This window comes from Homarus americanus, unplaced genomic scaffold (genome assembly GCF_018991925.1).
Source record: "Homarus americanus isolate GMGI-L3 unplaced genomic scaffold, GMGI_Hamer_2.0 scaffold14467, whole genome shotgun sequence".
Classification (NCBI taxonomy): domain Eukaryota; kingdom Metazoa; phylum Arthropoda; class Malacostraca; order Decapoda; family Nephropidae; genus Homarus; species Homarus americanus.
This window is the reverse complement of record NW_024733734.1, coordinates 9,062,828-9,090,205: the sequence shown is the minus strand read 5'-3', so window position 1 is coordinate 9,090,205 and position 27,378 is coordinate 9,062,828. Positions and strand designations below refer to the sequence as shown.

General features: G+C 40.2%; 1 protein-coding gene across 1 annotated transcript; it reads left to right on the top strand.

The window, feature by feature from the left end:
- Positions 1-416: 416 nt before the first annotated feature.
- On the top strand, positions 417-27,378 carry LOC121869923 (TLC domain-containing protein 2-like). Its single transcript, XM_042371488.1, has 8 exons — positions 417-446; positions 982-1,061; positions 1,292-1,384; positions 21,249-21,331; positions 23,812-23,941; positions 24,519-24,748; positions 25,504-25,595; positions 26,143-27,378. The coding sequence occupies exons 1-8, from the start codon at positions 417-419 to the stop codon at positions 26,263-26,265; spliced, it is 861 nt and encodes a 286-aa protein (XP_042227422.1). The 3' UTR covers positions 26,266-27,378.

Sequence of the window (27,378 nt, the reverse complement as noted above, 5' to 3'; positions counted from 1 at the left end):
GCTAGGTAAACAGGATAATTAAAGAGGTACTGTTTTGTAGATAAGTCTAATTAGTTATCGCGGATCTTGCGCCCACACACTATCAAATATATTTGTCAAACATGGTGTTTGATCATACACTTTGAGAGTGTGTTAGTAAGTTTGAAGGTAATACCAACATGTTTGAAGAAAATTAAACAAGTTTGATAATTTCTCGTCCAACATGATGTTTGTCAATCACTTTGGATAGTGTGTGGCAATGTATGATCAAACATACTCAGTCGAGAAGCAGTAGCCCTGGCGGGCGCACGGGACTCCCATGAGTTTTGGAGAGTTTATTAACCTTTATAAGTAATTTCCATCATTGTGGCACAAAAAGTGAAGATTACAAGAATAGATCTCTTAAACAAGAATGTTATGGGAAATTAGTGGAAAAGATGAAAGAAATCATCCCTACTGCGACCAAGGCAAGTGACTAAGAAAATTAATTCCTTCCTCTTTTTTTATGTATGGCGTCACTTTCTCCAACACTTCAACGAAAGATTCATTATCCATTCTCAAAAAATTCTTATAATTTTGAGATGGTACCACTAGTTCCTTTAATAAGGCGCCGTGAGAGAACTTGGGTTTCTTTCTGTGCCATTCCTTCATCCATAATTTTCTGTTTCGTTTTTTCTTTGAAGTCCTTGTTTCAAGAGCAAGTTTAATAGCAATACAGGCTGGCTCCTTACTCATGCTGTCACCCAATGTTGATGCGGCGCGTACCAAGACACCAACTGAAGTTCAGTCTTTCTAGTTGTAAAATGTGTGGAGATGTATGATGCATGATCAAACATCATGTGGGAGCCTTCTTCAGCGTATACAGATACAGTGTGCCATCAAACAAGTGAGAATAGTTTTGAAAGAGACACCAAATTATCAGAAAACTTTAAGAAGAATTACTATGAGAATCTGTTTAATATATGGTTCGAACGATTCTGGCATCATGAGCGTTGATGCCAGTTGCCAGCAGCTTCTTGTCCACAGCGAGACCGACTCCATCGTCGCCGAGGTTCCCGCCTCACCCAGGCTCGCCGTTACAGGTTAGTAGCGTTTGTAACAGCGCAGGGGAAGGGTGCCGCGCAGGACTGCTCTGCTGGCATCAGTTAATACCAAATAAACCTTATTATTTTCTTACATCATCAGAAGGTGAAAGACACAAATATTACAATATGCTGAAGGAAGGCATTATATCTGGTCCAAAATGGGTATTAGGGGGCTTCTTATTCTTCGCATTATGGAATCAACTGTTGCGTTTTGTCATCCCCCATAGTGCGAGGAACACACCTACTCAGGCCTGGAAATGGAAAAACACTGCCGTGTCGCTGACACACTCCCTCATCACGGGTTCCTGGTCGCTCTATTGGTGAGTAAATCTGATTCTAGTAAATCATGGCTTAATTTCATCTTAGTTATGTGAGCCAGCCAATGATGGGCGGTAGGCCGTTAGAGTTAAGCACACGCCCATATTTTCCAAATTAGGGTGAAAAGCCTAATGGTACTGGCGTATTTCTCATGGTAGATGTATACGGTATAAATATGAGGCACCATCTTACAGTACATGCGCCAAGAATAGGTCTTCTGTTGTGTGTTATAGCCTACATATTTAGAAAACGTACACGTTAGGCTTACTCAAGCCGCATCAGCCGCCTACACTGGCATAATATATATATATATATATATATATATATATATATATATATATATATATATATATATACACATATATACACTCGGACATAATTTCATTTTTGTAAACCTGTGCAGAGTTCCTGCGGTGAGTTTTTAGTCCCGAGTTGCCTTCAAGACAACATCACCCCGTAAGAATTCCTGAGTTACTCAAGAGTTCTTACGACGAGGAAGGGCGAATTGCACTCTTCATTCGTCCCCCCCACCCTCCAAGAGCTCCCCCACACCGTAAGAACTACTTACCGGAAGTCTTTAACTGCAGCTGGTGGGGAGGGGGGGGGTATTCTATTGTTTGGTTTACTACTACCTACTGTTCCTCCGGGACCAGACGTGTCACAAGGGTCTTCCTACCTCAGCCTCACCTAACACACCGTAACGCTCTTCAAGAGTGAGGTGCTTCCCCTTCTGGAATACTGTCACCCCGTCAGGTCCCCGAGATATGCTGAAGATTGTCAGTTGATTAAAAATGTCCAAAGAAGGGCCACCAGACTGGTACCTCCACTTCGGCACCTCAGTTATCCAGAGAGATTAGAGCGCCTGCAACTACCTAGCTTATACTACAGCCGGGCAAAGGGTGACCTAATTGAGGTGTATAAACATCTCAGTCGAGTGTCCCATACCTGGAGTTGATGGACGCCCGCCTCAAGGGGTTACAGCTCAAGGTTGATGAAGCCATAACTCCAGAAAACTGTGAGGGCAAACTTTTTCGGAGTGAGAATTGTGAACTCTTGGAACAATCTACTGGAGAGGGTTGTGACGACATTGAGTGTAAGCTCTTTCAAGACCAGGTTCAGATACATTCAGGAGCGAGTGCATGCCCAGTACTTGCCAACAGTGCGTAACAGAGGCGTGACCGACCACCCAAGCAGCATCAGTGGCGAAGAGGATAAAGGTAAGGTAAAAGTATGAATTTATTTATTTATTCATCGGAGTGGTTATTTGCCGGGTAACAGACCCTTCCTTCCGCTGTTTGTCTGTTCCGATTGAATATATATTGTGTGTGTGTTCCTTATGTTCATATTTCCACTGTTTTCAAGATACTGGAGCTAAAGTTTCGTGGGGAGATGTGGGTGGCCCAGGGATGGTCGTGTACTGTATCTCGTCCGTTCGTGTTGGGCAGGGGCAAAAACGAACCCTCCGGCCTCCGATGCACTCCCACACGTTTGAAGATAAGAGCTAACCTAACCTAACACTGTTTACTTCTTACTCAGCCCATCAGTGGAAGTCTCATGTCACGAGTTACAAGTGTACTGACCATGTGCAGTCTTTGGTAGCTTTAGAATTTGAATTGCATACAGTGGCAAGATGGCTTCTCTGTGTTTGAAAATGAAACCGTTGTTGATGATATTTTCAGGTCTCATGGTGTTATGTTATTGTCTATAAAGTGTCCAAAGTATGGTTCAGACTGCCACGCTTGGTTTTGTACTGAAAGAAGAAAAATCCCCAAGACAAAGGTATTTCTTCATTGTGGCTTTACATTTACGGTAACTGTCCATAAGAGAGCTTCACTGTTGAGTTAGTCGAATTGTTGTGATGCCAGGCGTAGGGAGGACCATGGTGCTGGGGGTGCTGGAAATCGATGGATGGCAGTTATGTCCTTCCTCCCCTCTTACCTCCCCTAAACACTCCCCCCACACACACTGCTGCTCCCCATCGCCCATCCCCTTCACAAACCTGACCTCCCTTCACGTAGTACACCCCTTCACTCCTATCATGTATCTATTTTCACCTTCAACTTTCTTTCCACTCTCTCCCCAGAATTTTTTTTAGGTAATGTTCAGTCAAAAATGTATATAACTGGTGGTACATTGTTCTCGGTAAAGCGACTTATATCCGCCATCTTGAAGAACACTTAAAATAATTCTTAGGTAAGCTAACTAATATCAGTACTAGTCCACAGTTAACGACCTTAACAGTAGGCTGTGCTTACTTTCTTACATTCAGTCTCTTGCATTTTGGTGTTGATTGGTATTAATGAAGGGGAATCAAGAGACGTTCTTTATGTAGCTCGACATCAATACGTTATTTAAATTGAAAACTCCTCCCATCTCCTTATTCCTTAGGTCAATAATGGTTTTTTATCAGTCGTTCCATTATGTACTTCCCAGGCTGCCTTTACACCGTCACGCACCGTATCGGCCGCCTACACTGATGCATTATTCTGGTCACATCTGCGGTGTTCACTTTACAGGGTACAGGGGGGGGGGTACATAAGCTTTGCTCTCTCTCTCTCTCTCTTTTCAAATTTACTTATTTAGAACTGTTTTACCATTCAAGCTTACTTATTAACAATCCTTTTACCATTCAAGCTTACTTATTAACAACCCTTGCCTTTAATCACCTCACGACAGCAACAACAGAACATTTAGTGTCAAGTGTGGTGAATCTTCTCATCTTTCGTACAGACGCATCCGGTAACTGTTGCATCTCACTAAACAAAAATAGTAGTGATGATGTTATCTATTTAATCTTACGTACAGTTTTAGTTACCTCGTAGCTATCGAGTGTGACCTTGTGGTGGTGTATCAGTCGTTGTCAATACTGAAACACCGAACATGATTTTGCTGTTGACATTTTCTCGCGGCGTTGCGTTACGTAACATATATACGTAACATATACTATACAGTACCTGTCACTCCCCGTGCTACCTCCCACCCCATAACTCCGTCACTCCCCGCGCCACCTCCTCCCGCTCGTCTCCTGTCAGTAGCTGTCGACCGTGAACCTTCCCTCTCGTGTACCCTTGCATATAGTACATTATTTTTCTCTTTCTGTTATTGTTGAATTTCTTTGTGAATTGCTTAAAACTCAAATTTCTAGCCGATCACCTTTTCATATTTTAATTTTCCCCTCTGCTATCAATGAACTTTCCAATCCATCGAACATTTTTAACCATTGTAATGAAACACGCACGATGGTATTATTCTGGTACAGGAGAAATACATTTTATAATGCGGAATGAGTCAAGAATGGCACTCAATGCAAGACGAGACAGGCGGGAGGGGGTGTGGTGTGGTTGGTTCATTAATTAAGTTAGGTTAGGTGTTGTTTGGTTAGGTTAGGTGTTGCTTGGTTAGGTTAGGTGTTGTTTGGTTAGGTTAAGTTAGGTTCGGTGTTGTTTAGTTAGTGTGTTTAATCATAAGTTGAAATACGCTAGGGTGTCTCATCTTAAGGGGATATAAACTGTGGTGCTTAATCTTCATGTGATGCCTAATTAGGTGTTGGGTTAGGTTAGGTTTGGTGTTTTTGTATGAATGAGGCTTGTTTGAACTTTAAACCATATCTATGTGCTTACCGGACCCTTTTCTTGCATATACTCGTAGTTAACCACACACACACACACACACACACCCATTCTAACGATGGTCATATTTATAACAGTCAGATTGTGGGGTTATGATTACCATTCATTTTTATTTACCTTAAAAGTGACTTGGGTCAACAAGTGGCTGAAGAAAAACGACTAGGCAAGAGACAGGTGTGTGTGATAATGTTATCTGCTGTCTACCCCAGAGATATGCACAATTACTACATGTTATCTATAGAAGTAGGACAATAGTGTGTATATGTGTTATATAAGACACACATATAGACACAGCCTAAGAGGAGCAAGAGATGCTGATATAATTTTTTTTAGCCTTATAAATAATTTTCCTGTTGTATAAGTAACCGGGCAAGTGGTGAGCTATAGTTCTTAACATACAGTAGTCAATGGTAGCGAGGGTAGGAAGAAAACCCTGACCTTATCTTAGGAATGACGCTAGGCTTGAGGGTTCTGTGATGATGCCGCTGGTCCTACTTGGGTGTTCGTTGCTATGCTTGGCCACGTGTTTCCTGTCTGGGAGACGACCGAATCGATACCCAACACCATTCCCCCCCTCCCCTCCCCCCTCCCTCTCTTCCCTATCCCTTCCTATAGAGTTAGACCCTATAACCTTTGGGGGGGGGGGATTCAGTTTGATTTGGACATTTTTCTAAATATTAAATTTTCTCACTGTATTTGGGATTTGTCGAAATTCGTTAGTTTAAAATGTTATTATCTATCCAAAGTATAAATAAAAAAAAGAATCTCTTGGGTTTATATATTGTTTACTTGATTGTTATTGTTTAGTTTTTGTTTTAATTGCTGTTTATACAACCAGCAACATCATGCCAATAATACGAGGTTAAGTATTCATATGAACATAAGAAAATAAGGAGTCTGCGATAGGCCGGTTGGCCTGTGCATGGCAGCTCCTGTCGAGAGTTACTACCACTCTCTATCATCCATGAATCTATCCAGCCTCCTTCTTTAAACTTTCCAGCGTTCCAGCACTTACTACAAAGTTGCTAAGCGTGTTCCACTCGTCCACCACCCTATTTGTGAACCAGTTCCTTCCTATCTCCCTCCTAAACCAAAACTCACCTCACCTTGGGTACTGTCACCTCACCATGGGTACTGTTGCCTCACCTTAGGTACTGTCACCTCTCCCTGGGTATTGTCACCTCACTCTGGGTACTGTCACCTCACCATGGGTACTGTCACCTCACCCTGGGTACTGTCACCTCACCCTGGGTACTGTTACCTCACCTTAGGTACTGTCACCTGTCACCTCACCTGGGTACTGTCACCTCACCATGGGTACTGTCACCTCACCTGGGTACTGTCACCTCACCCTGGGTACTGTCACCTCACCTCACCCTGGGTACTGTCACCTCACCCTGGGTACTGTCACCTCACCCTGGGTACTGTCACCTCACCCTGGGTACTGTCACCTCACCATGGGTACTGTCGCCTCACCATGGGTACTGTCACCTCACCCTGGGTACTGTCACCACCATGGGTACTGTCGCCTCACCATGGGTACTGTCGCCTCACCATGGGTACTGTCACCTCACCCTTTACTCCTCAATTAAGGGACTAATAAACGCTTTTACAATGATTTATGTTCACGTGTCAACAAAATACTTCTTGGATTCGGCTAATTTTTCCAATACATGTTAAAAACATCGTAAAAGACGGTCACACGAATATGAACCGAGAATCAGGAGTTACGACATTTTAATTCATAAACAACAAATTTTTACGTTCCAGAGGCTGGTGTCAGGTCGTCCTCTGCTCTCAGCACGCGCAAACTTTTAATGAAACATTTTTTTTCTGGGAATACTTTGATGACGATTATACTATATGAGGTCTTCTCGGTCATGTATCTCAGTGCTTGATTGTTTGGGAGTGTAAACGACCTGTACTCTGCCTATCACCCAAAACCACGGCAGCCTATGGTCTTTTATTAACCACAGTCGTCTTTTAAATGGTTAGGTAGTCTTAGAGAGATTTTAAGACAGGTCAGTTAGGGAGAGGCTGTGTTGTACTTCCTTTTGGCTACACTGAATGCGGCGGTGTGGCGGGAAATCGGTTGCGGGAGTGGGAGCACCTGAAGATTAAACACCCCAAGCTTATTTCACCTGATGATTAAACACCTTTACGCTAACTTAACCTAATCCACAACTAAAGTTAGGGTGTTTTAATCATCAGGTGAAATAAGCTTGGGGTGTTTAATCTTCAGGTGATGAAAGACTAAAGAAAGTTATTCACCTCGTTAGTAAATACCAAAACTTCGGCTTCCAGCTTCATAATTATTCATTATTTTAGAATGGTAAAATTAAGTATAAATTCATTCCAAATTCTTGATGCATAAAGTGGCGTTGTCTTTTTTGTTGTACTGTGTGTAAATATTGATAATGCAACACAACAAATAAAATCACGAGGTCTTCTATGTTTTCAGAGTCAATATTAAACGAGTGACGCCGCGGACTCACAAAATGTCAGGATCAGTTGATGTGTTCTGTCAATACGTAGAAGTAGTAACATTGCGAGGCCGTGTGTGTGTGTTAGGGACGCCTCGTTACTAGTTTTCCTTAGCGATATTTTGTACCTTCGAGGATCCAAAGAGACCTTCATATCATTTTGCCCCTTCGCTGTACTGTAGATAGTGTCAGTGAACGAAGGCCTCAGCTCAGTATTGGAATATTGGTTCATTATCACTTGTTGACTTTCTTTTCAGCCAGTTATTCTTCCCTCACCAGCCATCACACCTAGTCCTCTAATAGTGAGCAAAAATATTCTCCTTTTTTCAACTTTTTTATTTCATGGGTCAAAATGTGGTGGTGTGGGCTGGGTTTTTTTTAAGTTTATTTATAGAAAAATTTGATATAGAGAAATTTGCACTTAGATTGAAACATAGTGGTACTTGGCGTTGCTATTTGTAATGGGGTGTGGTGGTGTATGGTGGAAAATTTTCTTCAGTTTGTTAACGATATAGTGGTGGTGGGTGGTGATAGGGTGGAGTGTGAGGATAATTTAGTGGAGTGTGGTGCTGTGGTGATAAAATATAGTGTAGTGATAATATAGTAAAGCGTGGTGTTGTGTAGTGGTGTGTGATGATAATACTATAGTAGAGTGTGGTGGTAGTGTGGTAGAACAGGAAGTAGCTAACCATCAGTGAATCAACTTGACCCTTAGCAGATGTGAGTACTGGTAGTGGTAGTAGTGGTGGTGATGGTGATTGTGGTGATGGTAGTAATAGTAGTAGTGATGATGGTGGTGGTAGCTAGTTCTGTTTTTGTAGAGATTATTGACTGTCTATTAACCACAAAAGACAACACACACACACACACACACACACGCGTAGTATTTGATCAAAAGTTAAACAACATCAAAGATCAAGGACACTCTTCTTGTTGCTATTATCGTACAAAAACCTGTCCTGAGTTTGCACGAGTAGTAAACATAGACTAAATATACATAGTCATCCATAACTGTTAATTTATAGCGCGTACGTCAACCAGATTTTATTTACGTAAGATACAAAATTGTAATTAATATGGAATAAAGGCATAAAGAGGATATATTTCCTTTGATCTATTGTTTTCGGTTCCTGGAAATAAATTTAACCCTCTGACGGCGATGATTTAACCCTTTAATGGCTGTTTTAACCCTTTGATGACTGCTTTAACCCTTTGATTATGATGATTTAACCCTTTGATGACTGCTTTAACCCTTTGATTATGATGATTTAACCCTTTAATGGCTGTTTTAACCCTTTGATGACTGCTTTAACCCTTTGATTGTGACTCATGAGGATTTAACCCTTTGACGGCGATGATTTAACCCTTTAATGGCTGTTTTAACCCTTTGATGACTGCTGTAACCCTTTGATTATGATGATTTAACCCTTTGATGAATGCTTTAACCCTTTGATTGTGACCCATGAGGATTTAACCCTTTAACGACGATAATTTAACCTTTTGTGATGATAATGATTTCACCCTTTCATGACGACGGTGTTTTAACCCCTTAACGACGACTCTTTAACTTGTCAGGACTATATCTATCTCTTTATCTATCTACCCTGGACGTTGACAGTGCCGAGTGTAGGGTCGTGAAATATGCCACCAACATGGTCTGGCCGCGTCCCTGGTTAAGACAACGTCACCTTCACCAAAACAAAACAAGAGACATGACCAAAACTCCCGCCTTTGTCCGTGACGTCATCTAGGATATGACGTCATAAGCGAAAAACCGTACCCGTCCCAGGGGTGAGAAACCAGTTAGTGAATATATTTTTTATTTTACCTTTGTTTACGATGTTGTCTTATACTAGTACTTGTTGTTTTTTTTCTTGTTTCTCTGTTCTATTTTTTTTAACATACTGCGGGAATATGAAGTTATATTGTATGTTATATAAAATGGGTGGTGGGTGTCGGTTTCTGTGTTAAATTGTGATTGTTTTGAGCTGTTATGGAAAGGGGAAAGTTAACTTTTGGGAAGTTACTTATATAACCTTGGTGGTAACGCTATCTGAGGTTACGCCTACCTGAACTGTACGCCACACACACACACACACACACACACACACACCCTACCCACACACACACACCCACACACCCTACCCACACACACACACACACACGCACACCCACACACACACCCTATATCACTCTAACCTGCCCTCTCCGTCACCTTTACCTGATCTCTCCCTCACTCACCTGTTATCTATTATGACAAACTTTTCTATCTGTTATTATTATTATTAGTAGTAAGTGGAGGTGGAGGAATAAGCTACCCAACTTGTCTTTCACACTGTGTACACCTGGTATCATGTTCTACTGGCTGTACTGTACCCTCACACACACACACGCACGCAGTTTAATTAGTGAGTTGAAAGAGTAAATTCATTATAATTACCTTTGATGCAGTGAGTGAGCGAACAAAGTGGAGGACGTGTGTGTCTATACTGTATGGTAGGCGTGGGTAGTGGGGAATAGCCGGTGGTCACGGGAGCAGGGGGTTGGTGGGTGGGGGCGGGGGAGGCTTTGTATTGATTTGCGGATAGGAGGAAATTGAACACTAACAAGGGAGGGAGGGGGTGGGGTAGGTGTAATGAGAGGAGGGACAATGTGGGTATGATGAGGAGGGGAAGCAGGGCAAGAGGAGGGGGGGAGGGGGGGGTTGGCGTAGTGGGGACAAGGGAACAAGGTGCCTCCCTACCCCCACCCCCATCCTCACCCCCTTCATCGTGGTCCGTCTGTGTGTGTGTGTGTGCGCGCGCGTGTGCTTGGTGAGTAAGGGTATAATACTGTATTACTGTCATGACATATCTGTAAAGGCTGTGTTAATTGACATCATTTGCAACACTGATCAGTTTACTAGTCGTCGTTATCGTCTGCTGAAATGTTTGCCTGTCCAGTCGTCTCTGAAGGTCATCGTGTTTTTGGGAGGGTGACCACCTTTCCTTTCCCCCCCCGTCCCTCCCTCCCCGTCCCCCTCCCCTCTTTCTCTGTCCCCCTCACCTGTGCTTACACGTACCGTTACCTCCGGCTGTTGGTGTGTGGTTATAATTAGTTACCTTGTCCACAGGTGTTCATTGACCGCGGGTGTGTTGCTTGATGCGCCGCCACACCTGTTGATGTGTGTGTACACCTGTTGCCGAGTGCACCTGCTAGTTTGTTTGTTTGTTCGTGTGATATTGAGAATTTTTGTGGGCTGTCTGACGTCATCACTGTGTTTATTATTATTACCGTGAAGCACTACTGCACCACCATCATCACCATCACCATCATCATCGGAAACACCATCAAAATCTGTTATACAATGAACTTTAAGCTTGAGTTCCTCTGAGTGAGTGAGTGGGTGTTCAAGACACACACACACACACACACACACACACACACACACACACACTACCCTCTCAAAGACTCTCACACCGGCTAATTCCCGGTGCTGAGGCTATTTGAGTTTAATTTGTTGAAGCTAACCTCACTGTGTTGCGTCCTGTGCTAACTATTTATGATCACTTTGTTTTGTCGTCACCTCACAGCAATACGAGTGTTTTATGTTGTTTTGGTCGTAAATCCACAAGAGCAACAAGTGGTTATGTCAGAAGCTCGTAATATAATATGTTTGTTGTGTTCTTTAAGTTCCACCAATACAGACGTGAATGACTGTTATCTTCAACTTACAACAACAACTCGGAAAATATAAGGTACAGTCCCTCCTTCACTAGTGCGTTTACAGGGGCTCCTCATATAAACATTCCTACAAATCATTACATTGAGATATTTCTTTTAATATTGTTTTAATTTGATTCCAGAGTATGTTTACTATTGCGAGTTTCTACCTGTCGAATGTAAACAAACACAGGGTTGCCACACTGCACAAAACCTGACGAGCTCCTGTAAACGCACTAGTGAAGAGGACTGTATATGTTAAAAGACTAAAAACTAAAGGTTTGTGGTTTGTCGTAAACTCACGTTAGTTAAAACCGGTTTACGTGTCACAAACAGAAGCGCTGTATCATAAACCTCTCAATGTTTGCACAATAATGACGAAACGGAATTTTTATTGGACAATATTTTTTCTAGTCTGTTATGTTCAAAGTTCATGGTATATATAATAATTTAAACAGACTTACACTAATGCGAGGGAAGTGGTAGGGGGTGAAGGAAGGGGTAGATGATAGTGGGGGTCATGGAAGGGGAGGAGGGTGAAGGAAGGAGTCATGAAAGTGGGAGGGAGTGAGGGAATGAGTCCTGGAAGGGGGTGAAAGAAAGGGTCATGGAAATGGGGAGGGTGTGAGCGAAAGGGTCACAAAAGGGGGGAGTGGGTGAGAGAAGTGATCGTAGAAGTGGGAGGGGGAGGGTGAAGGAAGGGGTCGTGGAGGGAGGGGAGATGTTCTTAGTTTGTGGAGATGACTTGTACCTTGTGAGGGCCCGCGATCAACCTTGGTGGTGAGGTGTGTGTATGTATAGCGCTGAGAGAGACAGACAGAGAACAGCATCAAGACTATTAACAAAAACCAGAGACATTAAATCGTAAAATTACTCCCTTCGTGATGGCCTTGGTGCGAGCGAGGGAATCTTGAATATCTTAAGGAGTTTCTTTCTTTGGATGGCACACACACACACACACACACACACACACACACACACACACACACACACACACACACACACACACACACACACACACACACACACACCAAGAAGCGCTCAACACACTGACCCTCTCGACTCTCTCTGATTATCACCTCGACGTCATCTGCAAATTTGGGGGAGAAGGTTCTGCACCATTCTCGACCCTGGCTCCTACTTCCACCCTGAAAACAAAACAATAAAAAATAAACTACAACTCTGTCATTAGGAAGGTTTGCTTTATCTTACTATCAGTGAATTCTCAATCAATAATGAGACTTAGGGATTATATTAGCGTGTTTAGATGGTGATTAAACGGAGATGGAGGTTACGTGAGATGAGTTTGTTTGTCTGAAGTACTGTAGTAGTTGTAAGAGTGGCGCAGTAGTGTGTGTGTGGTGACCCTGGGTATATGTAATGCCCTTATCACAACACAATCTGGAGTTTTGTATGTGTGTGTTATTATCTCAGGAAGTAATTACGATGTTCAGATAGATAATTTTGTTGTCTGGAGATAATGTCGTGTTATATTTTTTATGCAAGGTTAGGTTAGGTCGTTCTTGTACTGTACAGGTATAGTTTTTTGTCTCTGTTGGATTATGTGGGGTCTCTCTCAAATATACAACTTGTGTAGTAAATTATGTCAGCAAGGATATATATGGTGGTGTGAGGCATATGAAACAGAGTGCACTACCGCCCGAAAAGATGGCTGCGCTAATGTGTTGTCTAATGGTGCAGACCCCACATGTGACTAAGTCCCAGGGTTGATGACATCTTTCTCCCCATTTTACACACAGTTGCAGGGTCTCAATTGTTTCTCTTACTATTGACAACACAACATACATATATTGTTTCTAATTTTATTTTTTAATTTTCATATTTTATCATATGGTCTCCAAATTATTATTATTATTATTATTGGCTTTTGTTTATTACTATTATTATTATTATTATTATTATTATTATTATTATTATATTTTCTGTCCAGGCCCTGATGTGTGTGTGTGTGTGTGTGTGTGTGTGTGTGTGTGTGTGTGTGTGTGTGTGTGTGTGTGTGTGTGTGTGTGTGTGTGTGTGTGTGTGTGTGTGTGCAGTCATATCACCAGACAGTCAGATCCACACATCACGCTTTTTCTTCACTGATAAAGGCTAATGTCATGGTGGGAAGTCCCTGGGGGACAGGGAGAGGAAGGGGACGTGATAGGTGGTTCTACCTGTTGGATTGAAGCCACGAGAATGCTTTATACACTGACTGAAAGGTAGAAGGTTAGGTGAATCGCTACTCTCTCGTGAAGATGAAGTAGTAGGAGAAAATAGCATGATGGAAGATTAGCCACCCTGCACTTTATTACACCTGATGATTAAACACCTTAATGCTACCTGGGTGTGTGTGGGGGGGGGGGTTAGGTCAGAGGGTAAGGTTCCTCGTTGCTCCCCATATTTACTTCCTCCTCACTCCCTCTCCTCCACAAAAGAGGGTTGACGTGAAAGTGTCTTGTCAAAGTTTTCGATTTTCGCACCGACTGACAGTCTTATCTCTCTCTCTCTCTCTCTCTCTCTCTTTCTCTCTCTCTCTCTCATGATCAGGGAGCGCCTCTGTAAACACTGCTATCATCCATAGGACTTAGGATTGGCCTTGTAAGTGGCGTCCAGCAACATACAGATAGACTTGGGACTTGACCTATGGACACTTATGGACCCAAGGCCATACGTAACTTAAGAGGAAGAACATGAACGCCACATCTTGTCCTTATTGGGCGTCTTATATGATGGTACATAAAGTGGGTGCTCAATAAACTAGCCCCTGTGCCCCAATTATTTTATGTCCCTGTAACTTAACCTATAACTTGACCTTACATGACCTGTAGGCTTTTGGGGTTGGGATCATTTAGGTTCACAGCTGTGGCATCCCTGGTGGTAATTCTTGTACTGTTTCTCGTAAATAGTCTGACTAACGATAAGGGTCCCAAGTTCTCAGTGTAGTGCCATACATAAGCGGTGAATTATTAAATCAAATTTTGTGAGAACACGATACACTTTGAACTGAGTGTGTGGCGATATGACAACCACTCATAGCTGCCACCGATATGCTGAACTGTACTGTAGTGTGACTGTATTGTTGATGGTGAACTGTTGAGTAGTTCTGGTTTGGGCGGGAACGTTGGTTTGCTGACTGACGACGTCACCAGAAATCAATCTCTCTCTCTCTCTCTCTCATGCAGGATGTAACGAACAACTACCGTAGAGTTTTAGTGTTTGATAACTGACATATTAAAAGGTACTGTGATTATCCCTTTGAAATTTATGTGGTAAAGAGTAGTCATGTTTGTGTGTGTGTGTGGGCGATGGTCAAATTATAGGGGTTCGATAAAGTAATGGCGAGGAAAAGGAATGGGTAATACTGTATATTGTAGCCATGCAAGAAAGTGATTACCTATCCGCGACGAGGCCTCGGAACAGTGAAGGGTGTGTCGGAGGTGCCAAGGCTATGGAGTATTTTCTTACGTTAACTTCCCCCTCCTAACGGCTACCATAGGAAATATTTATATGGTGATCTACAACTGACTTCAGGAATATTTTGAAATGGTAAATACCTCTAGTTGTTATTGTCAGTGTGAAGACCATAATTTTAGCTATTTTGTTACGCGATCTTTACGTATCCGGAAGCTTCTGGACATCACCTTGGATGGGTCAACTCGACTCATTAATTTTTTACTCCGTGTATAGGTTTTAATTTAGTTTATAGTTATCATGATGGTACGAATAAAATAGAGCATGTATTTACTCTTATTTCATTATACTTGTGAAAATGAGAAACGGTGATGATTTTTATGAAAGAGGGAGATTCTTCCGTTATGAAATTTCACGTCATGGGCGCTTATGCAAGCCCGGGAGGAATGGTACGGTTGGCAGCCCTGTCTCGATTCTTGGCGCCACCACACAGGTAAATGTTATCAACTCAACGCCACGGAAATAAGTGTTTAGTAACAATGAAATCGGCTATAAGCTTCACCACAGTAGTCCTCCATAATGTCTTCATCATAGTTTGTATTTGATCTTACTCATTATCATATCACGTGAATTACATATTGCGAAATAAAAATGAGTGTGAATATATTTTGCCGCTGGCCACAACACTACATATAAGAGTGACTAGTTTAACATGTGTTGGTTGTCAAAAACCTTCTATGACCAGCTGGTAATGCGCCTTGAGGTCACGCCACTGGTGAGGAATTGAGGGTATGGCACAATGAATAGCCACCACTTAATGCTTTTATGACAGGAAGCAGTTAATGGTATCGGGGGTGCCAACATGGAGGTGGTCTTCAGATTTACGTGATCCTCGTCAGTCGTCAGGTTGACGTAACTTCGTGTTTTTTTCCTGGTCTACGGAGCCAATCATGCACAGTACTGCACAGTATATCCAGCTCATCTACCTCTAAAACATTGACGTTAGAGGCATATATATATATATATATATATATATATATATATATATATATATATATATATATATATATATATATAGAGAGAGAGAGAGAGAGAGAGAGAGAGAGAGAGAGCATGACTTACACAAGTGACCCATAAGTAAATCCCGAGCAGTGAATTATGAAAAAAGATAATTCAGTTCTTACGTTGATAACTTTTTCGATATAGTCTTATAATAAGAACTTATACGCCGCTGGGTCAGGGTGACACCATTTAAAAAAAAAACTCGTCAGTTCATTACAAAACAGCTCCCACGGTACAGCCTTGAGAGATAAGACATTTAAACACAGTTCTGTATGCAAGATATATTTTCATATATGTCCAGTATATATAAGGATCACTAAAATAATATTAAATGGCACATCAACACAAATAAATCATATAACCATCCCGTATTAATATACGAAAGCAGTGATTTTCAAACGTTTTCATTGAACGTTTATTTGATGGGTTTGAGAATCGATGTTTGAAAACAAGATTAATTAAAACACATTAAATTAAAATATAGAACAATATAACATGTTAAAAAATGGTCAAATATCTAAATAACGTTAAAAATATTAGAAATGTGGAGTTACGTAAGGTTCGACGTGTGTCAGTAGGGTTGGCAGCCTTGATCGGTCGCTTTATGGCCAGTCACGTGGTTTGTGGTGCGCGTATTTGTGTGAGGGGCGTCGGAATTCCCAACTATAATTATAAGTACTTATATAAAAAGTCATGTTTTACACTCAGACGCGAAATATGATTACAAATAGATAAAGTGGCGACACCCAAGAGACGGCTTATATACTGTATTGTTATTATGAGAGGTCGTGATACGGGACTACAGTACTCCCTCCGCGTCAACGCCGATCATTTCTACCAGCAATCACGCGAGAATACCTTGGATGACATTTTTTCCTTAGACAATAAATCTTTGGGGAACGTGTTGGTTAATCGATGGAGTGTGCTTAGAATTTACTACATGGAATTGTATTATAATTATGTAGTGTCTGAAAAAGGGGCCTGGTGGGTGTGAAACTTTATAGTTATCACCTTTGTTCTGGGTTGGTTATATATATATATATATATATATATATATATATATATATATATATATATATATATATATATATATATATATATATATATATATTTATAAATTTTGGTATATTAAGAGGAATTCCATCGTGTTCATTGCAATTATAATGATAATGAACGTGGTGGAATATTTTAGTTGATGAAAATACAGGGTAGTTGACACACACACTACAAAAATTATTGGTGTGGCATATGACAGACATCTTTTTTTATTATTATAAATTATACAATTTACATATATACTGTATACATAATATTACATATTAACATATTTGTAAGTGAAATATTTGGATGACTTTTCTTTTAAAATACACTTGATCATCCATTTATTATAATATATCCTGCCTTTAATAAAGGCTATAGTCTCCTTAGCATTATAATTTTCTTTCCTACTTAACCACATACAGTAAATATAATCTGACATTAGCATGATCATTGTATTCTTATCCTTATTATCACTACAGTTAATATTAAACATTAAGAAATGCAGAAATAATTTGCTATTGACATTGCAGACTGTATTCAGGATACTTTTAAACCATTTAATTATCTCTTTGTTATGGAAGCAGAAGTAAAATACATGTAATGGATATTCTACCTCAACACATCTTACACAACTATCATCTTGTTTTACGTTTAACATTTTGCACAAGTGGCCACACGCATTTAGTTGCTGGGCGGGAGGTGTACACAAACACGACCGTGAGCGAAATGGCAGACGGCGCCGGGACCTGCCACGTGTTAACACTCCCAAATAAAGATTAATTCCTTGGTTATTGAAAAACTGGTCGGCTTACTGTATATTATCCTCTTACCACTACATATAGAAGGTTGGCCAACATTCGTCTTGTGTATCTAACATAAGCGCGTCAGTTACTGGATGACGGGTAATGCCAGGCGGTTGGTCGTTAATGGTCCAGCTTTTTCGAATATAAATCTGAAGTCACGTCGTGTCACATTCACTCTCACATTATTCACTTCTCGCCAAGAAGAACTTCACTATAAATAACAGTGTTATAATCTAAAGGTGTTACGACACTTTGGTGATATTACAGAGTGAAAGCGACCGAACATTGCCCCGTGGTTCCATAGAGTTCACTTTATGAATCAACTAACTTAGCTCTTTTAGGTACAGAACAATTCAAATGCATCTTCCTCTCACCCTCGAGAAGGTTGTATATATCACTTTAACGTGTGTGGTAAGTTGTAGTGTTAAACGGCAGCTGCAAGGGGTAGGAGGCGCATTAGTCTGGCGTGGGTGAACAATAACCCCCCTTCAACCTGTTGCTTCACTACACTAGGCATGTGATGTTTGTTTGTGAACATCTGCCCACGCCTAGACAACAGGAGTCGTAGTAGACCATGACCTAGACAACAGGAGTCGTAGTAGACCATGACCTAGATAACAGGAGTCGTAGTAGACCATGACCTAGACAACAGGAGTCGTAGTAGACCATGACCTAGACAACAGGAGTCGTGGTAGACCATGACCTAGACAACAGGAGTCGTAGTAGACCATGACCTAGACAACAGGAGTCGTAGTAGACCATGACCTAGATAACAGGAGTCGCAGTGTATATTCCTGTCTTAATTTATACAGCGTACTGACTTGCCATTGTCCTTGTATAAAATGCCACGTTTCTTTTTTAAGTATTGCTCCACAGGGCTACTGACTGGTGGAATCATTTTATAAGGAGTTTAAAGTTGACAAGTAGATAATTATTACAAACGAGTCACTCCTCTGTAGTGTAAATCCGTCGCAGTGCTTGTGGTCATGTAATTGATTAAATAAGTTAAGTTTTACTAACATATCGTTATTTTACCCATAATAAAGGAACACTGCCGGTGGACGTGTTCCTGACTGTACGGGATCCTCGCTCTTGCCTCCTGACAAATCTATTATTTAACGCTCTTTTAACTTAAAATTTATATTCTCTGAAATTATATTGTAATGACTATATACTCACACAACATAATTATAACAATGACAATTATAATTGCCAGTTATAATATCTTCTAAATATTTTTGGTGTTCTCGGTAGTGTAGTGACTTATTATGGATTGTCTATTCAGATATACACGTAATCTAACGTTAATATGTATAGGAAGATTACTTAAAAGCAAATTGTGGTGTGACAGAAGCAAAACATGACCATAAGGTGTGCGGCCTCATTCAACACAGTGCAATCTGGTGAGGCCGATGAGAATGTGTTGGCAACACTGATGCACCCATGTTGAATTGACTGACTTCTTCCCGCCATCCCCCCTGCCGCCCGTCCCCTCTTACTAACACACACACACAAACTGGGGACATGGGTTATTAGTTAAGAGAAAACGTGGTAGCGTAGCGTAAGTGTACCTAATAATTCCTCAGTGTTTACCTCTTAGTTCGTTCGATTTCCTGGCTACAGTTAATAAATCATCAGGTTATTCTGAAGTGTGAGGAAAAAATATTTGTTGACTTAAGATTTACAAACTAACGCTCGCTGTCAGAGGTATATTGTACTCGACAGCTAATTTACATATGTTTACTTGCTTGCGTGGGTGTTTGGCCTGCTAGTCCAATCGTGTGCGCGTTGTAGTGTCTGTCTGAGAACTTTTAGACGTACAGGTGCAGTGATTCGTTGTTTCTGAGGGTTTACACGACTCGAGGATCAGATTCATATAGATTCAGTTTTCCTTTGAGTTCGTAGTGATCACATACTAAATAGGATCACCTGAAGATTAGCCACCCCCTTACGCTACCTCAGGGGGTTAGGTTAGGTTAGGTTAATTTACGTTAGTTTATGTTAGGTTAGGTTATGTTGAGGGCTAATTTTCACGTGATCCAGTAATCGTTAAGGTGAAGTCAAGGTGAAGATTGGATGCCAAGCAGAACCCAAGAATTACGCCTTTAGAGATAGATAGTCAGCGCTGAAATATTAGCCACCTTGTTGAGTACAGTGAAGACTATGGGGTCCACCCACTTTGGTTATAGTGGGGTTAGTTTATTAACCCTTTATGTACGGGGGCGGAGGGGGAGGTTTCTCTGTACTGAATAAGTTATTAGCTAAATAACATAGTAAAAGTGGCGTCCCCGTAGTGAAAACGTTAATGCCGTTTTGGGTCTTTTTTTATGCCATTAACTGTATTCTTCCTCCATCATTTACGAGAAAAAATATTGGCCGTATTTATCTTAATCACCTTATTATTTTTTCTCTATTGGAGATGCAAGAACGGACCTTAGTGAGGGAACTGATACACTTGAGCTAAAAAAACTAACCTAACCTAACTTAACCTAACCTTAAATAAGATACGTTTCCTTAGCACTAGTTATAAGACAATTCATGTACCGACCCCTTAAGAATGACCCTTGAGAATGTGACCTTGTACTCGGAACCCTTGAGAATGTGACCTCGGACTCGGGTAACTGTGCTTGTGTGTATCTGTGTCTGTCTGGTGTGTGTTGTTTATGTATACGTTAGTCTGTCTCTATTTGTGTCTGTGTGTTGTGTCAGCTTACTATGAATGGTGTTCAGTAAGAGGCTCCCTTCTCTGGCCAATGCTGGATGTGTGGGGCTGTGTTCCTCCATATTAATATAAAGTAGAAGGATGGAAGTGTTGGGGTGGCGTGGGTAGTGTTGGGGGGGGGGTGGACAGTGTGGGTGTTAAAAGTTTTAGTATCCGACAGTAGACGCATCATGGCTATTAATATGAATGCTTCACCACAGCTTCTTTACTGCCTCGCCACACCCGGGTATACTTGCACTCAACACACAGACACACGTTCGTTTATATGTAATTATTCAGTAAAGATGTAAACAAAAAGATGGTACGCAGTAAAATGAGGGCAGCTGGGGTCCGTCTCACATATCCGGGCGATCCACATTCCACCCGCATGCAGCACCACGACGCTCACTACCTCCTACAACGTATATATAGTCCGAAAAAAAAAAGTCCGAGACGGCCGAAATAGCCTAACGGCGAAGTGTCCAGTAATCACCAATACAAGTCCGAGAAGACAGTTGTCCGGTCTTCACGGACTATTCCTTGACACTGGGTCATGCAGCTCGTTAACTTAGGGTGTGGTTGTTGTGTTGACGACAGCTTCCAGACCTTAAACACTGGGTCATGCAGCTCGTAGGGCTCGTAGACATACTTAAAATGACCTCGAGGAGATTATGCAATTCTAAATAGTGAACATGACTTTAAGGGGTAGGAACTAGGGTAGGGGAGCATGTTTTACTGAATGTGAAGTTGTGAACGGTGATAGCCTCACCATACCACCTAACAGACGATTAAGTCAAAAGGTTTATTATCTTAACCCGAGTGTCCAGGACATGTCTAGGGCAGTGTAAGTCAATCTGAGATGACCTGGTTCTGGATGAATTTCTCCAGAGTTGATCTAACCATCCAGATGTTCTCCCAAGCAGCAGGCACTCTTTGAAGTAATGAAGGGATGCAGTATAAACACATTCCATTTATCAAACCTAATTCATGGACTTTCTTCATCATCCTAAAACAGGAACTTTATTTTGCAGTTTCTACGAACATCCGAAGCTTGCCGAGGACCTCATCAATACATACACTAGTTCGTCACACATGCTCATCTCATTCTCAGTAGGTGAGTGGATATGGTTTAGCGTGTATTGTAGCTCATGTTCACCCACTAATCCTTAAACCGCGTATGCATGACATGTTCAGTGGCTCTGGCTACTGGAAGTACAGTAATGTAATGTGTCAGATCATGTTGTCCGATGCACCGACATGTTACCGAGAGTATCTTTTTATCGGAGGGGGCCCATATTACCATAGTGTTAACGCTAAGTATCACTGCAGACCAGGTAGCTACTTATCATGATTTAGATGAAGCTTATATGTTGAAAGTTCCTGTCTAAAAGGAGTTGAATTGGGGGAGGGGGGTGTAATATGTGCACTGATCTCTCTCTCTCTTCCCTGAATGTCTGACAGCAAGAAGATAAGATCCACTCCTGTGACTTCTCTTACTGGTATGATGTTTGGCTGTAGGTAATGCCTTCTTACAGCTACTCTCCCTTACCCTACTCTGTCTTGCTTCTTAACATGTACAGTATGGTGTACATATACAGTAGATGCTATGAGCTACAGTTTGGCAATATATTTTCCCGTTCTCGGCTTCCTATGCATTAAATAACACTACATTGATTTGATTATTCTGATGTAATTATAGTTTTATTTACACTTTTATGGGTTGTGATTTATATGGATATTTATTTATTAAAACAAGTTAGTTTATTTCTGTTATGTTTACAAGGAATATTGAACAAGCCATCATAATGTTAGATAGCACGGTGGTAAAAGTAATCCTTAATTTGCCTCAATCATTTAATTTCCTTTGTGGTCCTAAAAACTTTGGTGATGCTCTTGTATTTTGGTGAACATGTTTCTCACCATAAAATACACTGTGTTCTTTGAGAATAGGTTTAACAGACGTGATAATGGTTATACTGTACTCTGTAGATGATGCAAAAATAATTATTTTATACATAGATATACTGTGCCCGTATCTCCAGAATTTGATCGCATGGCTTATCATTTTTGTTATTACAAACTGTTACCTAGTTGTTTAGTGCAAAGAGCTATATGGTTTCATTTCATGTTATGCTTAGATTATATGTATTACGTCAACTTGGTGCACACAGTGGGTGATAGGAAGCATTGTAAATCAATATGTAGATTAAGGATTAACTTTGTATAGCTACGGTATGTACCGTGTTTGCAACTTGAGGCCATGTTTGCAACTTGGGGATGAGGGAAAGTGTGTCTGAAGTATGTCTACTTGTTGCCCTGACTGTCTTGTACTTTACCATAACAGTCCATAGTCGTCGACGATTGTGGACAGTGTTATTTGGACAGCACGTGGTAGTTTGTAGAGGTGCATCTGACGCAGGAGGCTGCTGTTGAGGGACATTCTGCAGCAGAAATTTGTTCTTGCATGCTCTCCAGGAGTGCTGTGGGCGTCTGGTCTCTGAGGGTGAGGCTCTGTATGTGCTAGAAGTGCTCGTGGTTTCTTGAAGCAGGTAGTGAGGGCAATCTTAAGGGCTGTGTATGCCCCTTCTTCAGGAGGATTGGTGATGGCCTCTTTGACCCTAATGAAACATCAGTGGGGAAGGCTCCCATCATAGCATGGTGTTTTGTTTGTCGTTGGCGGGGGATGAGGTGAGGAGAGCTAGTCATCTAGGTCATGGTGGAAGGTGGAAATCACTAGGCGTGGAGCTGCCATACCCTTTGCTGTCACTCTGGGGTTACCACTATAGGTAAATCCCTTTGTTACATGTACCCTGTATAATTTACCAGCTAAGGGATAACAGAAACACTGACTTCACTTACACATGTTTATTATATTCGCACACGAGATATATGAAGATACCTACAAGCAAAATAAATATAGCTGTCTGTCCATTCGTCCATTCAATGTTGACGAGTTTCACTTAAAACAGGGTCAATGCTGTTATTTGGTGGCATTAGTTATGCACATGGTTTTGGTGTGGCAGAGATGATGGGTGTTACACTGGGTCACTGGATAAGTGTTGGTGGAGTGTGTGGCTGGACAGAGAGAGTGAGTGCCTTGATGCAAGTTTCAAACCTTTTATCAAAACACTTGTGGGAGGAGCCAACCAGGGTGATCTTTCTTCTGGTTGGATGATAGAGGTGCATGGCCTAATCTGACTGGTGGAGAGGTGTGCATATAAATTACTAGTTCCCTCTGATTGGCTGTGAGGTGCGTGACCTGGCTTGGTGGGCGTGGTATCTGAAGTGGGTGCGTTTAGCTGTCCACTACAATCCATCTAGTTGAACTTTTAATGGTTATGTAGAAATTATTTGCAGGAAGACAACTGGTTCTACAGCTCCTGAAGGTTTCTGTTAGTTCTCATTTTCTCCGAGCAGTTTCGCATTTCCTTCAACGAAACACGTTACTCAGTATAGCAGTACAATATAGCAATAGTTTATATAGAGAATTTACAGTATAGCATGAGTGTGGTATTGAGTGCATAGTGTCATTATTTCTATACTGAACTATATATTTCTTAAAACTGTATTCAAAAGTAATATCTTTCACCCCAGGTTATTTCATACACGACTTCTTGGATATGGCTCTGTGCCACCGGAAACGTTCCTCGTATGAGTTGATGGTTCACCACGTGTGTGTCATATGCTGCTTTGGTCTGGCTGTCTGGGGTGCCATGTTTGTAGGGTAAGATTTTGTTTATCTTCCACTCTTGGTCATTATCTCCTTTGAATTCTCTCATAATATGTTGCTGTATTTAAAGTTATGAAAGTAAGAGAACTGAGGTAAGTTAAAGGGAGAAGAATTCAACCAATCATCATTATGTATTTTGAAAGACTTGTACTGCTTATTTTAATTTCAAGTTTAGCACAAATTTTAGAGATAGATCATGCATAATGACTCAGGATATTTATGTCCATACAACCTTCAGTATATTTAGGTACTTAAAAATTAATGATCATTTTTATGAGTTGACAATGAGGGTCTTGGGTCTTGGCCTCCATACATGTACTGTACTGATGAAACTGGGAGAGAAGGAAGCCATGCACCCTTACACACCTTTGGTCCCTAGTGTTTGATCTATGTGCCATGTTCCTGACAAAACTATATCTTAAGTTTGAGGTATTGTGAGTGTTTCTTTAATTAATACAACTGTCTATTAATATTAGTGGCCCAAGCAGATAATTCTGAATTATTATAGCTTGAATTATCAATGTTGAACTGTAACAGTGAATTTGTTCATAACAAAAATAACAACCAACAGGTATGCAGTGGTGGCTCTGTTTGTTGAGGTGAACAGCGTCTTCTTACACATACGTCAGATATACATCATAACAGGAGCAAGCAAGGAGGAGCCAAGATATCGTCTCAACTCTATGCTCAACATTGGAACATTTGTAGTATTTCGAATTGCTGTGTTGGGATGGATGACGCGCTGGATTGTTATACACAAAGACGACCTTTCTTTGCCTGTATATACATTAGGCAGTGTTGGTAAGAGCAATGAGCAGTTAGTTTATACACTATACCTCTCTCTAGTGTAAAAGAGAAATGCCCATCAAGATGTAATGGTTACTGTTCATCTCATTATATTGAATATTTAGTTCTTGATGAGTATATTCTAAGGGTTACTGTCATTGTTGAGTATATACATCTAAGATATTTTAGTATGTGTCAGTAATTGTAGTTCGTAAGATTAAACTAAGGAATGAAAAGTTATCTGGTATATACAGTATATCTTAAACTGTATGTGTCTACCTGTCTCTAAATCAGTCGACAGTATATATAGAGTACCTATAGGTTTCAGACAATCTGTATGTTTATGTATATACTACTACAGGTATGTCTTGATAAGTGGCCTAGATTATTATGCTAGATGTATCATTCATAATTTTCAAATGTCGAACACTGGAAGTTTATCCTTACAAGGTGATATACCGATGGCTGTTTAAACTCTTCAGCCACCTAAAGAGAATTAGAATCTTGCAGTTTTGAATTAGCATTTAAATATACTTTCTATCACATTTTGTTTTGTTACACATACTGTACGTTGGAGTGTAAATGTTTTTTCAATGTAGTTTAGCTCTCGGTTATATAGCCTCTATTTTTTACCTAGTTATAGATATTTTAATACTTACTGTACTGTAGTTCCTTTATTATTATATTCTTTGTTTCTGATGTTTAATGCTTTGGTAATGACTCTCCTCTCATACAGTAGTACAGTATATTAAGTGACTTGTTATTTTCAGGACTGGCAATGATCATGCTGATGAACATAGTGCTCTTCTTCAGAATTTGCATTGTGGACTTCACTAAAAAGAAGCACAAAGAATCGAATAAGGTAAATTGTACATATCACACTTTTTTCTTTTTCATTGATAACCACGTAAACATTTCCTAGAACCTTTCTACTTTCTTAGTGGTTTTGTGTTACTGTATTCAAAATCAGCTTGACTTTGCAGGAGGAGGAAACATGAGTTCTACCTTATGTAGGAAGACAAACATATATCGAGGCAGAAAACTTACCATACGTGCTCTCCATAAATCACATAACTATACTGCATTAGTGTAGTTCCCTTCTAGATCTAAGTATAAAAAGCACTAGGCCTGTGATCATCTACCATGGCTGATAAAGACTGGGTATGCTACAAAATGCTGCCCTAGCTTACAATTATTTGAAAGGTGTTTTTTTTTCTATTTCTTTGGTATTTTCTTTTTTAATGATCTTTGTGTATTGGTTGTCAGTGTGTTCTTATATCAATAGTGAAGTTAATTTATGAGAAAATTTAAGTCCCTCTTCAATTGACACTTAGTCTTTGTGTTGAATTACAGCACCTGACTTACCTGTTTAGTATTTTATTCTCTTCTCTTATGTCTCTCTCCAACAGTTTTCTGCCCAAATGAAAAAACTAAAGAACAATGAAGACGTTGGTGGTGAAGGATCAGTAGTTAGCAAGACGTCCCCCACACCCTCCTTACTTCCTAATTCCACTAATCTCCATATTAACTAGAATTTATATAGATAACATGTATACTAGTCAGAGGTTGTTTATACAGCTATTTAAATGCAACCTGCTATTAGTCACAGCTAAATTCCTTGGTTTTTTTTTTCAGAATAAATTGCCAATGTTAGTCTTAGTAATTCACATACAAGTAATAGTAATTTTTTATGTTAATATGTTGAAGATTTGTCTGACTAAAGTATTTTGAGATACTTTAGTTAATATGTTTGCCAAAATGTTCAAGTACAGTGTTTTGACAACATTCTCTGAGATGTAGCTAAGATTATAGTGCCATTTAGTCTCAGAGATCAGCAGCTCGTCGACCATCTTGAGGAACTTGATTTAGGTGGTTTTGTCTCAGGGTATAAGTGACACAGTGTCTTAGACTGTTAAGACTTTTCTTCATATGTCTCATGGAAATTTGAATGATTTGTAATACTATTTCTGGGGATACTGATTATGTAACTGGTGCTTGATACTGTACTGGTATTGGTAACTATTTTGTGTTGTTAAAGGGAAGAATCATATAACTGTAATCGTTTATGAAATGATAAAATTTTTGCTGTATCTTTTGTCACATACCCAGTACAGGTGTGTAAATAAGACCTAGTGTTTATTTGTATGTCACGTGTGCCTAAAGCTTCAATGTTAGCTGTGATCTTTATAACGAATGTACCTAAGGTTTATTTGTTTGGAGACAATTTTAAATAATTTGTTTGTAGTTACTCATAGTTAATACCCAGACACATTACACCAGTGACGGAAGATTAATGTTGTACGTATATTGTTTAAGTTCATCTATGTATTTCTGACTGGAAAAATATTTACTGTTATAATTTTAATGAGACTTACGGACATTGTGCTTGTTACCAATTATGTTTTAAGTTTTAGATATAATGTATAGGTATATATTTGCATGTACCTAAGTGTGACTGTATAGATATATGTTTGAATGTACAGTATGTATGTACAGTATGTGTGTTTTAGCTTATGGGTATTTTGTATTTAGTGTATCATTATGTGTATTGCATACAACACTGTAATATTTTTCTTTATCATCTCATAATTGTCACTGTAAAGCATAAACGTGAAAACATATTTTAAATATATAAATCATAAAAC